At 46.0% G+C, this 14124-nt stretch overlaps 1 protein-coding gene across 2 annotated transcripts in view; it reads right to left on the reverse strand.

Annotated features, from left to right (window-relative positions):
- Positions 1-8308: 8308 nt before the first annotated feature.
- The window catches only part of LOC309864201 (solute carrier family 22 member 1-like), a 30562-nt gene continuing 24746 nt past the window's right edge, over positions 8309-14124 (reverse strand). For both annotated transcript variants that reach the window (XM_082729506.1, XM_082729505.1), the window contains 3 exons: positions 12734-12846; positions 11534-11633; positions 8309-9023 (listed from right to left, as the gene is read on the reverse strand). In XM_082729506.1, coding sequence (XP_082585632.1) covers positions 8957-9023; positions 11534-11633; positions 12734-12846 — 280 coding nt within the window. In that variant the 3' untranslated portion in view covers positions 8309-8956. The remainder of the gene's footprint in view (positions 9024-11533; positions 11634-12733; positions 12847-14124) is intronic.

Consider the following 14124-nt stretch of genomic DNA (forward strand, 5'->3'; position numbering starts at 1 on the left):
GAATTAAAAAATTCACTCATAACATCCCTGGGGTTTGATGTCAAAAATCTTAGTGATCAACAACACAGTTTTAAAGTAAGACACACACCACTCCCTTAATGATTTTGGTGTTGTTGTCAAAAGCCAGAAAGATCTGTAAGAAATGAGCATCAAATAAAAGAATTTACACGAGCTGTTAATTCTTCCACAACAGGAAAAAAATAGGATTACACACTCATTCAGGAACTGAAGTATAATTGTATTTCTATTCTCCATTTGAGGAAAAAAAAGAAAATATTAGTACACAATTACTCAAGCTAAATTAGTCCTGCGGACAGGGTCCATTCAAGTCTTTCTGCATCCTATCATCCTGCGCGACTGTATTTCCTTCTGAAATTACTTCAATTGTCTGGCTGTTTTAGTCTGTCTCTCCAAACAAGAATGTAAGTTCTATAAGAACAAGAGATACTGACTCTCTTTCTCTCTAACTGAATCCCCAGGACCTAAAGATTTATGGGCGCATAATAGATGGTCAGTTAATATCTGCTAAATGAATTAATGGTGGGTAATTGGGTTAATGGATCTATCAGCAGATAGAGGCATGGTATCCTTTGATTTTTAGCTTTTCCCTAACACAAAATAAAAGTATAGGGGGTGGGAGGGAGAGGAGTCTGGCTGCGCAGCCCAACAATCATGATTAATCCTGTAATAATTAAACAATATCCAGACAAGAGTAGTTTTCACCATCTGCATTAGCTACCACATTGATCAGTCTCAGATGGGTCATTAATTCATTCACTGTGCTTCTTTGGTATTGATTTTTTGTCATTCTCAAATACAACTTTTCCTTTAACTTACCATTAACTTGTGCATCTTTCTATCCCATGGTTCTCACAGGGGCACTGGAGGAAAATATGCTACTTTAACTAAATTAACTAGGATTCTGGCACCAAATGTTAGAATTACCCAGCCTTTTCCCATGCATGGGGTGGTCCAATATTGCACAACTGTTCTTTAGAACAAAGCCAGCATAGAACAAGATTTCAAGGGCCACTTGTATGTTTTATATGAGCCTCTGGGGTAGGATCGTTTCATTTGTCTTGGAAATCTCTCTTTCTCATCTCAAGAGAGCAGCCTTTGGTTAGGACCCTGGAATTGAACACAGTGGGTTATGTCTCCAACTTTAAACAGCCCCCATCATTTCAGGAACAGTTGGACAATGAGAACCACACTGAAAAAGGAAAATGATTCTGGAATCTCCTAATTCCAAATAACAGTGGGTCGTGTTTTGTTTCCCAAGTCCCGGACAGTATTTCTCTGTATCCTTCGTTGGGTCATGGGTATCTCACCTTATTTGGCCCCTTCCACAACCCAGCACCAACAGTTAGAAGGTTTTTATCTTTTCATTAAGCTTTTGGCTAATTGTAATCAGTAAATGATCATCACATGATTCCCTCAAATTAAAAAAAGAGCATAGATTTAAGTGCATATATCTGATAATGACCTTCCAATTAGTAACCAAGGGAAGTGTTTCTACTTCTTCCTTGGTGGTGGTCCCTTCATGGTATGGACCCCTGCTATCCCTGGACCTTGGCCTCTTCCTGTCTGACCAGCCCCTGTCTTCACCCTCCCAGAGCCTATTTGCAACAGCAGGAGGAAGTGGGGGGCTTCTGTGTCTGCCAAACTTCCTCACCCTTTGATGGTTCTGGCCTGGATGGACAGTGGCATTTTGAAGGTGTGACTATAATTACTGTTGAGCAGGTGACTGATCAGGTAGGCAGGAAACATCCATTAGTTTCCAATTTTTCAGTTTCAATTAAGAAGACGTGTCATTTTGGAATACCATTTTTTTTTTTTTAATCTTTCAAGGAGAGAAGCAATTCTGTATCATTTCCGACCAGGGCACAACCTGGTGGTGTGTTGTGCAGTTGGGCCCAGGGCAGCAGCTCCTCGGTGGCGTGAGTCACAGTGAGGGCAGCCTCCATAGGCTCCGCGGTCCCTCTACCAGTCCCCCAGCCACGTGCTAGCCATCCTCTCCTGCGTGCACCAACGTTTCCTCTCCTATCCCCAACCTTCCAGTCTCCAGCTTGGACAGAGCCCAGGAAAGATCTGACCTTGTTTTCCAGGTCCCATAATTCTGCATGCCCAAAATATGTTAATATAAAAATACCATATGGTTTCACTCATATGTAGAACTTAAGAAACAAAACAGATGAACATATCAGGGGAGTGGAAGAAAAAAGAGCAAAAGAAACCATAAGAGACTCTTAACTATGGAGAAGCAACTGAAGGTTGATGGAAGGAGATGGGTGGGGGATGGGCTAGTTGGGGGATGGGCATGAGGGAGGGCACTTGGTGTGATGCGCACGGGGTGTTGTACGTAAGTGATGAATCCCTAAATTCTACTCCTGAAACCAGTATTACACTGTATGTTAACCAACTAGAATGTAAATTAAAAAATTGAAATTAAAAAGAAAGAAACGATCAAACCATAGACATTATGTACTTGAAGCACGCTTCACTTCCTCTTCCCGTCTGCTTCTCATTATGACTGTGAGTCTTGGCGGTAATTGAATCTTGAGGAGAGAACTCACGTTAGTTGTGTTGAACAATTAACAGAACGTCTTGTAAACTTGATTAGAAACTCATGTGTGCTTTTCCTTGGCACAATTCCTATTATTTTTCCCTTTTGAGTATTATTATGGACTTTTGACTCTTTGTATAGGCTCAACTTGCTTCATTTGACCACAATTACTGTTTTTAGGATGGTACAGTTGTCCCTTTGTGGTCTTTGTGGACCCTCCATGGTTCAAAATACATCTTTTTAACACTACCTTAGCCATCTCCGAGAGTCTTTGGCAAAATGTTTCCTTTCTCTTTTTGAATTATGAATTTTTCTTGTTCCTAAGCCTAGCATAGCAACTCTTCTTGGAATCATGATTTTTAAAATTAATTTTATTTAATTTATTTAAGCAAATTATGCATGAGAGACTAAAATCTGGCCTCCTGGAGTGCGCATTTGATGGCCCCACTGGCTGTTGTTGCAAGTGGAGCAATGCCAGAGGGCACCTTGGCCATGGAGTGAAATGACAAATCATTCCAAGACACTTGACTGGATGTATAAATGAGGCCACAAAAGCCTTGCCTTCTACATGTCGATGACCAAACCAGAGCAGATAAAGACCAAACACTCTGCAGCTTCGAGCTGATGGCCAGTTGCAGAGGGTGTCTGTGAGCACCAGCACATGGCGTCAAAGGCAATGACATCAGCACTTGGGAAAGAAGTCTCAGAGATGGGAGATGGGGTGCACTGACCGATAACCCAGCTGGCACTGGGTGAACATTTTCATCACCATTCGAGGGCCCCCAAGGCACAGATGCGAACTGAAAGCGTTTCTGGGAATTCGGTTAACTGTGTGATCAAGGTGATCCTCTGAAGAGTCCTGACCCTCCCTCTAGCCCTGATGTGAAGCACAACTAGTTTCTGATGGGAAGGATGGAGGACAGAGCCATGCCTTACCAACTTCTCTTCCCAGCTGCTCTCTGGCTCTTCAAAGACCCTGTTATTATCCTCCTGGGACTAGCAGAGACTCCATCTGATGTCACCAGCCAGGGTCTGGGTGAGAAAGAGCCACTGGAAGGTGTGATCAATTTCTTTTTGACCATGTGTGGCTATCATGATCCCTTTTGCTTGTAGGCAGTGAAGGGCTTCGTCACTGCAGTAAGAGAACAGATGTTCTAGACCTCAGCTGTCACTGCACATGAGAGCTGTGCCCGCTCTGGGACACCTGGCCATCTTCCACATCCTCACCTCTTTCTTTGCAGGTTAAGGACGTGGTGTTGGGGGGGGGGGGTTGGGACATGGGAACTGCCTGACCTATACAGGGCCACCAGGCCAAATGAGCGCCTTATTCCCACATCTCCTTTCCAGCTCCCTTCGTCCCCTCTTTTTAATCTACAAAGCAGATTTGCGCTCCACAGAAATCTGGGCAGCCGACTGGCATTCTCTTCATTTCCTTGTCCCCATCCCAACCCTGTCTTCATTCGTGAAAGGTCCCGGCGGGGTCTCTTTGCTAAACTAAAGGCCATCTGGTCCGTGGGATCAAGTATGTCCCCAAGAGGACGGCAGCACTGCAGACACAGACGGAACTCTCCCTTCCTAAGGGGCAGAAGTTAAGAACATTGTGTCTCGCCTTTGAGGGCATAGTACTTCGTGGAGAGGGGAGTTATTTAATTAAAACAGAGCAAACTTTTTCACTGCCAGGGTTGGGAAATGTACCCACTGAGAGATTTCAAAAGCAGTCAGCCACATTTGGGGTGATTTTTTATATGTAATGTAACATGTGGTGTGAAATGTAATGTATTTGTAGTGTGTGTGTGTGTGTGTAGAGAGAGAGAGAAAGAACAAGAACAAAATTGATTCATAAGATAAGGCAAATCGGATTTGGTTCAGCAAGCACAGTCAGTTTGCACACAAAATGCTTGGGGGAGCAGAGATAGCTTCTTTCCAGTTTTGACATTTCTGACACACGCCAGAAAAAGAAGGTGCTAAGGTGGGGTTCGCACCTTGACTCACTGGCTTTGCTCCACTCGTTACTATGAAGCCTTTAAGCAAGAAACCAGATCCATGTGCTCACAAACGGAAAAAATGTTGAAAAAGCACGTTGCCAACCGCGAGGCCTGGCTCTCGGGCCGCAGAACGTAAACGAGCCAGAAAGGGAGCCTGTTGTTCTCTGACGTGGCTTTTCAAGTCCAGCCCTCGCTCCGGCAGGTGGTGGAAAACTATACCCTGCCAACTCCAGGCAAGCCTGATCGCTTCAGTTTCTCTCAGAGAATTCCGGTCAATCCGGGCATTTGCACTCTCCTGCCCTGGCCTCCCCAGAGAGGAGACTCGGGTCTCTGGAGCCTCCCTCGTGCCACGGCCAAGAATGCAGGTCCTCTCTCCTCTCAGACTCTTGGATTTGTTTTGAAGGGTCAGACATCCCTCCAGCCAGAGTGGGGACAGCTGGTTCTCCTCCAATATCCATTGTCACCACTTCCTTGGTAATGAAACCCCAGCTTTATGTGAGGTCCACATGCCCCCTGGTTTCCTGTTCTCTCTAGATGTGCTGCTGGCTGGTGAGACACAGGGCCTAAAGGAAGACAGCCCTCCTCCTTGTCCCCCGTCTCCTGTGATGCATATACCCGCGGTAGGGGTGGCTGTAACCAGTGACTTCCAGAAGCCACCTGGGGAGGGAAGTCCTGCCCAGCACAGCAGTGAACCAGCGGCATCGGCCCCGCTCTGTGCCACTGCACCAGCTCTGGGGGCATCCTCCAACTTCTTAAACGTGAGAAAGAAATAAACTTCTATCTTGTCAAAGACCCTGATATTTGGAAGATTCTGGTAACTCAGAGGCAAACTTAAGCCAGACTTCACCTCCTTGGGAGCCAGTGCAGAATAGGGGGCCAGACCCCAGAATGTGTTCGCAAAGACCAGCACCTAGCCCTGCGGCTTTTCCCTCCGTGGCCCTCCCGGCCCAGGGCACTGTTGTCTCTTCCGCTGATGGGCGGGCGATGCCTTCTGTCCGGTCCTGAACCTCCAGCACCCCGAGCAGACAGCCTAGGTGCCAAGACCCGCATCCTTTGCTCTCCGGCTTTACTGTGACAGCTCAGCGTGGGGCGAGAGCGGCTGCTCATGGCGGCCAGAGTTAGGGTGCAGAAGGGGCGTGGGGGAAATGCACATTCTTCGTGCTCCCAGACTCGGCTTGCCCGATATTCCCAATATTCCCCGCCGCTCGGGTGTGGAGAGGCAGGATGGGGACTCAGCCCGCTCTAAGCAGCGCCCCCCGGTGTGAGGTCAGGTGGGGAGTGAGCAGCTGATGCTCCCTCCATAGGGTTCGGCCAGATGGTGGGTTTTGAAGTGATTTTCTTTGTGTGTGTATGTTTCTTGGAGTTTTTAAGTTTTAAAAATCAAGAGTCAGTATTCAGGAAAGGTGCAGTTTGAGAATTGTGGAGAACTTCCACAGCCCTCGCCAATGGGGTCCAGAAGATCTAAAGTCAAGGCCCAGATCTTTGCTTTATTAGCACAAGCCACTTACCATCTCTGAATTTAGCTTTCTCAATTTTGAAATGCAGATAATAATATCAGCTTTAAAATGTTGCCATGGGGCACCCGGGTGGCGTCTGACTCTTGCTCTCAGCTCAGGTCGTGATCTCGTGGGTCTTGGGATCAGGGATGCTTGCTCAGTGGGGAGTCTGCTTGAGATTCTTGCTCCCTCTCCCTCTGACCCCCATCAAATAAATCTTAAAAAATAAAAATACAATAAATAAGATGTTATTGCCATGACTGAATGAGCTCCTGTCAGTGAATGCATCTTATAAATGACCTTTTGAAAGGTGTCTTTGTACGAAGCCTAACCCCACGTCTCTGATTTGCTCTGGCGACATCTGAGAACATCAGGCATTCAACCTTCACCTTCACAGAGGACATAGAGGTGGAGCAGACACTAGGACACAACCAGGCACAGGGAGGGAGCTGGTCGGATGGCTCGGTTTCCTCTCCAGCTAGAGACGGTTGACTCCCATGTACGATAGAGATGCAGGGCCCATGTTACATGGAGCCTGATGGGGTGTCCCCGGGTGGTGCTCTTCAGCTTTCCATATCCTTCTCACCACATCCTCAGAGCCTCCTGGAGGGGGCGCCAGGAGGACACGGAGGCTCGGACAGTTAAAGAGCTTGCTTCCATCCACAAAATCAGCAGATGGTGGAGAAGATGTGGGAACCCCTTCTGGGTCGTAGCAGAGTCCGGGCTCGTCCCATGACTTCATGTCGCCTCACTCAGGCACCATGTCCTAGGCGCAAGGCTGGAAGTGGGGTTTTCCTGCCCTTCCATCACACCCGCCCCTCTTGGGCAGCGTCCCAGGACCTCCAGGCCCCACTTGCTTTTACGTGATGAGTGGCGCCATCCCCATCACTTGAGGACCAATGTGTGGCTCCCCTTCTTCCGTCTCCCCTTCTGCCATCTCAGTGATTGGCCTTCAAGACCCACAGTATGAAATCTCTAAAGGTTGCATATTAGGCACTGAAGACATGTTTGGGGCAGGGCTGGGGAGGTGATTTTCCAGATCCTCCTCATGTCCCTCCATCCGCTGAGAAGCTCAGCTGCCTTGCTCCTCCACGCCCACCAGCACAACCTGACTCACCTCCCAAGGCGCTCCTGGAAGCTCCTGGTCGGGCCATTGGAAGCGTAGCCTGCCTGCAGCTGTCTGCGGGCTTTCCTGAGAACCCGGGATGACTGAGGCACACAGCAGGCGCTCATCACATGTTTGCTGAACTCATAGTACCCCATAACACTGCCCCCAGAGGAGGAGTCCAGGGGCCTCACTCCAGGTCCTCACAGGAGGTTCTGACACTTGTGTCACACCTTCCCAGCTCTCCCAGTCCTTAGACATCACCTGTCTCTGTGACCGACTTCTCTCCACCTTCACACTATCTGACAAAGCCCTCCTCCACCCTCACTCCGTCTGGATTGACCGTGGCTCCACACGGAGGGCGGCGAGGAGAGAAGACAGCCTGTGCCTCTCCGTGACAAGACAGGCAACATTTAAATACACTTTCTGTAGGTGCGCTCCACTTAAAACCTGGTCACCAGGACCAAGCCTCCCCGCCCCCCACCACTCCCAGGAGAGCAGGAGGAGGAAGCTCCCCAGCGCCCCCCCCAACACACACTCTCTCTTCTTTGTCTAAAGCCTCTTCAGAAGTTTCCTCAGAGGCTAAGAAAGATCAGAGAGGACATGTAAGAAAACAGTTTGAAGTCCACAGTTTACATATTTGTTACCAGTGAAGAGTTTATATGTTATGGTCGGAAAGATAAGATATTGGGGAAGAGACTTGCTGGAGAGAAACAGAAATGAAGCACTGGTCCCCTCCATGTATGCAGATGGGTTTTAAAATAGAATTCAGAAGACATGGCTGCAACGTGGCTTCGACGTGGCTTCCCTTCCCTTCCGTTCCCGTCAAGTGCAAAGCTTCAGGTTCCAAGTAACCCATGTCCATTCTCAAAGGAAGACCAAATGCTGCTTAGACCTGACCACCATGGTTTCATGTCCTGGAGACCGTCACTGAGCTTAGCCCATTAGGCCAGAAGTGTTTGTAGCACAAGCACCTGTCTTTCACCTGGCCTCCCATTCACATTAGAAGCTTTGTTTCCCCATGTGCTCTGAAGGCTGGCTATCATGCTGCTTGGTTTATCTCAGAGGTAATGAAATTTTAATATAAACCTTCTGGTGTACTCGAAGAACAAAATCACTTCTTCGACCAGAACAGGAACCATTTATAACTCACAGTAAATGGAACTCCTTTTGATGTATTTACTAGAATATTTTGCAGTTGGCCTAGGAGTTAAACTTCTAGAATCACCAACAAGAACAAAAACCAAGAGTGAAATCAAATACAATACAATATTCCTGGAGCAAAGGGGACAAAAACTGCTTCCTAAAAAGGTTACAGTTCTAGCCTTCAGAAAAGGATCATATTTCCAACATGATTCAGGTACAGTTTGCAGGAAGTGCAGCCATATTTGAAAACAAAGTGCCCTTCAAGAAGGCAACATATTAAAATACTTTTGCCAAGATAGATACTATAGATACAATGACATTTGCTTTCAAATAATGAATAAAACAACACTGCCTTTAGGAAACCAGTGACAGAGGCCTCTTTTATAGTAATATTAAATTCTATTGGATCTTCCAAATGTTTCAGATAATTAAGTAACTGGTAACCAACGACAGTTCTCGCCAGGAAAAGTAAGTAGATAAAAGATAGGGCTTTGGGAAATTTCAAAGAAAGAAAATAAAGCAAAGCACATTTAGTGTTCTTCAGGCTATTGGTTCAGGGGCAGGCAAGTGTGAGGACGAGCACAGAGAAACCAGGGTTTCTTTTCTTCAGATGAAAACCCTATCTTCCTCTCGGCCACTCAGGCCCCGTGAAGCATCTCTCTCAGGTGCCGGCACATTCTGATGTTTGGATCTGAAGGTAAATCGTGTTTTCTTTGGGCTTTGCTATCCTGTAGCAGCCAAAAATAAAAGTGAAAGTTAAACAGTCAATGTTTTGATTAAGAAACTATTGCAGGGATCCTGGGGGGCTCAGTTGGTTAAGTGTCTGACTCTTGGTTTCAGCTCAGGTTATGATCTCAGGGTCGTGGAATCAGGCCCCGTGTTGGGCTCGTGCTTAGCTCGGAGTCTGCGTAAGACTCTTCCTCCCTCTGTCCCTTCCCCCTGCTCTCTCTGTCAAATAAATAAATCTTTAAAAAAAGAAAGAGAGAGAGAGAGAAAAGGAAAGAAGGAAAGAAACTATTGCCAAAAAAGAAAGAGAAAAAAAGAAAGAAGAAACTATTGCAAAGTTGTCTATGGAAATAAATCTCAAAACAAAAGGTTTCCTGTCTTGCTGATTCAACGGACGAATGGATAAGGAAGATGTGGTCCATATACACTATGGAGTATTATGCCTCCATCAGAAAGGATGAATACCCAACTTTTGTAGCAACATGGACGGGACTGGAGGAGATTCTGCTGAGTGAAATAAGTCAAGCAGAGAGAGTCAATTATCATATGGTTTCACTTATTTGTGGAGCATAACAAATAGCATGGAGGACATGGGGAGTTAGAGAGGAGAAGGGAGTTGGGAGAAATTGGAAGGGGAGGTGAACCATGAGAGACTATGGACTCTGAAAAACAATCTGAGGGGTTTGAAGTGGCAGGGGGGTGGGAGGTTGGGGTACAAGGGGGTGGGTATTAGAGAGGGCACGGATTGCATGGAGCACAGGTGTGGTGCAAAAACAATGAATAGTTACGCTGAAAATTAATTTAAAAAAAATTTTTTTTAAATCTCAGAACAAAAGATGAAAATGAGATTAGCAAGCAACAGAGGCCAGCAGAGGGCGGTCTCAAGAATAAGCATGTGTCTATGGACAAATTGTACTGAAACGGCTTAAAATCTGCTAATCAACATTAGCTCTCTGTCAGCAACTAGAAAATGTGTTTACAGTTAAAATAGAATGTTTGTTCCTTATCAGTAGTGAGACACCCATAATTTCTCAAAGTCAGGTTTAGTTAGCACTTAAATGCACTTGGTTGGCGGAGTTTATTAAAAGCACAGATTTCCTGGGTCCCACCCTTCATTTACTGAGTCAAAAACCTTAGAAGATGACCCAGGAATCTGCATTTCAGTAAACTTCTTTTTTTTTTTTTTAAGATTTTATTTATGTATTTGACAGAGAGAAATCACAAGTAGATGGAGAGGCAGGCAGAGAGAGAGAGAGAGGGAAGCAGGCTCCCTGCAGAGCAGAGAGCCCGATGCGGGACTCGATCCCAGGACCCTGAGATCATGACCCGAGCCGAAGGCAGCGGCTTAACCCACTGAGCCACCCAGGTGCCCAGTAAACTTCTTTTTTTGGTGATTCTCCCGCATACCAAGTTTTGAGACTCACCAAGGAGTTCACACAAGATGTGAGAAGAATGGAGAAAACCTCAGACTTATTGAGCACCTACTTTGTGCCAGGCGATCGCTTGGTCATCTACTTTATCTTAAAATAATAAAATGTCATCTACTTTATCTTCAATAAAAAATAAAATGTCACCTACTTTACCTTACTGCATTTTCCCAGCAACCCTCCGAACTGAGTACTAGTGTGGCTCTTTCTCAGGCAAGGAAGTTCACTCTCTGTGAGTTTCAGCAACATCCCCAAAGTCACATGGCCACGCGGACGACTGGATTTGAGTCCACATCTCTCTGACGCCACAGACCATTGTCTCTCCTCATCACAGGGACACATGTGTCTTTCCTATGGAATCCACAGAGTGAGCCTGGACGGGGAGCTAAGTGGCCACCTCCTCGAGCACCGTTTATGCCTTTCCTTTCTTACCACTTTAAGAGTAGCATCTGAGGGGCACCTGGATGGCTCAGTCCGTTAAGTGTCCAACTTGCTTTCAGCTCAGGACGGGCTCGAGGTCATGGGATCCAGCTCCCGTTGGGCCGCGTGCTCAGCAGAGAGTCTGCTGGAGCTTCTATGCTTCTCCCCCTGGCCCTTGCCCCCCATACTCACTCTCTCTCTCTCTCAAAAAAAAACAAAAAATGAAAAAAGAAGCATCTGAGACTCCATTAAAGCACTTGTCCCTGGTACAGGAATGAATGTTTAAATTGTTCTCCTTTGTAAAGAGAGTCACTCAAGAGTCTGAACCAACAATTGTTGAAAGGACAGAAGATTGATTTAAAAAACATTCCCGACACAGAGCAGTTCACTCCAGGGATGAGCTAGGGACTCGGTCCTCGGTCAGTCAGCATCTCAGACACAGATTCTCCATCCCACAGTTCAGAACAGATAACCGCCCACCAAAAACACGTAGTTCTGCTCTCTAGTCTCTCCTTACCCAAAGCCACTGGTTGTTTGTCTTTCTCTCTCCAGCAACTCTGGGACTAATAAAAAATGCAACCATACCTGCAAAGCTCCTACACCCTTAAGACCAAGAGAGGACATGGAGGCACGTGGCCCCGAGTCTCTGAGCACCGTGGGCTTACCTCCCAAGGTTCTCCGCATCCTCTATGGTCTCTGGCAAGGTGACACCTTTGGTCTCAGGAAGAAGCAGCGTCATTCCCCCAGCAACCAGGCCCAACACCGCTTCAAAGGAAACAGAGTTCACACAGAGCCCTTAGAGCACAGCCAATGGCATTCCGAGGGATGCCAGCCGCTAACTAAAGGGCTGGTGGTAATGAACCTGGTTTTTAGAAGTCAGGAGCATCTCGGGAAAAAGTTGAACAATAGGATTACTGGGAAAATGTCAGAGTAAGAATAGGGAATATTGCCTTCATTTTACTTCTATGTAAATTCTACCATAACTGATGTTTAAGTATTAGGAAATTTATTTATTATTATACATAATATGTATTATATTGATTTTAGTTACTGTATATAAAATGATACATACTAGATAATTATATTATAATGTATTATTGTAATATATAATACATATTATAGCTACTATAAACTATAAAATATACTATAGTTACTATATGTTACTATTCTATGACTATATATGATATGAAGCATAAAGAGTACATTTTGGTCAGGGTGGGCCACTCTTGTTTCTCCCTCCCCTTTCCTCCTCCCTTCTTCCTCCCCTATCCTTATTTCTCTCCCCTCTCTCCTTCTCCCACTCCTTGGTGGGTCTGCCTGGCGCAGCACAGCAGCTCTCTGCACACAGACAGCAGTTTTGCCTTCTGCCGAACAGGTAAGCTGGGTCTTGGAAGACCCAAGGTCTTAGTCTGGGGAGGAGGAGAAGTGCTCTCCTCCTGCTCTACTCCAGCATTATCACTAACAAAGCTAATACCTCCTTGTGTCTATTCTCAATTGTTAAGCAAAAGAACGGCGACAATTTAGCATCTTCAAACCTCCCACAATTACATGTTATATGCACAAAAGTTGGGAATCAAATTCATAAGAAAGCGGGAGGCTATGTCAAAATGCCTCCCAAATTTTGTCCTATGGGATGAATTATTGGACTCTAGAACCTTAAGATGTAACATCTGGCCTGCCTTCTGGGAATGGCATCTTATCTTTCCCATGAAACAAGACAGAGTGAGTCAGGAGACAACAGAAGGGCAGGCACCATCCTTGTCTCCTGTAAACTCACCAAAGGATATCGTGCACTGGTCAAAGAGGTCTTAAGCAATCATTCTGGGCTGGAAGGAAAGAATATTGAATAACCCATGAAGTCTTACCAAACAAAATGAGTGGCAAGCCTTGCCAAACCTCCATCAGCCTGAAGACCAGGAAGGGGGTGATGATTCCACCCAGATCACACAGGGAGGAACACACCATCACTCCAAGATTCCTCATAAAATACAGAGAACAAAAAGTTGTGATTCAACTTTCTAGATGTTAACCTTATCCTAGAGCAAGAGCAGGGAGGGGAGAGAGGCTGGAGATAGAGTTAATCACCAGTGATTTTTAATTAGTCATGCCTATGTAACAGAGCTTCCATAGAAACCCCAAACTATAGGTTCAGAGAGCTTCTGGGTTGGTGAAAATACCCATGTGTTGGGAGGGTAGCCCACCCCAAGTCTATGGGGACAGAATCTCCTATGGGGGAAAAAAGGTCCTCCTGTGCTCAGGGGACCTTTCCAAACCTCACCCTAAGTACCTCTGCATCTGGCTGTTCATTTATAGCCTTTGTTATGTCCCTTGTGATAATAAACCAGTAAACGTAATTAAGTGTTTCTCTGAGTTCTGTGAAACATGATAGCAAATTATTGAACTTGAAGAGCAGGTTATGGGAATCCTGATTTATACCAGTGAGGCAGAAGTGCAGGTAACAGCCTGAGACTTGTGCCTGGCATCAGAGGGGGGGGGGCAGTCTTGTGGGGCTGGGCCTTTAACTTGTGGGGTCTGCTCTAACCCCAGGGGGTTAATGTCAGAATTGAACAGGATACCCCAGTGGTGTCTGGAGACTTGGAGAATTGGTTGGTGTGAGTAGAGTTCTTTTTTGACATGAAGAGATAGGGAAGGGTAGCGAGAAGGTATTGAGAAATAGAGAACAAAGAAAGCTAGAGGGGAGAATAGAGAAAAGACCGACCTGGCAGGATCCCCTCTGTCTCCTGTAATAGTCTTTGCTCTGACCCCCACTCTGTCTTCGGTGAAGATGGTCACTTTCGATCAGTGTTTGCATGGAATGTGCTTTTCCATCCCTTTACTCTTAAGCAATCTCCACCACTATATTTTTTTTAAGATTTTTTTTTATTTGATAGACAGAGATCACAAGTAGGCAGAGAGGCAGGCAGAGAGGAGGAAGCAGGCTCCCCGCTGAGCAGAGAGCCCGACGTGGGGCTCGATCCCAGGACCCTGGGATCATGACCCAAGCTGAAGGCTTCAACCCACTGAGCCACCCAGGCGCCCCGCCACTATATTTAGAGTGAGTTTCTTGTAAGCGGTACACAGTTGGGTCTTACATTTTTGTCCTGTCTGACAATCTTCGCCTTCTAACTGGGGTGTTTAGAACATTCATATTTCTTCATAAATTTTACATTGTTTAGTGCTAGATATTTTGTATTCCTATAAATAATCTTGACTTTGTTTTAAAAATATGGTGAAATTAGGAACAATAAACTGGGAA

This window comes from Mustela nivalis (assembly GCF_964662115.1).
Source record: "Mustela nivalis genome assembly, chromosome: 5".
Classification (NCBI taxonomy): Eukaryota; Metazoa; Chordata; class Mammalia; order Carnivora; family Mustelidae; genus Mustela; species Mustela nivalis.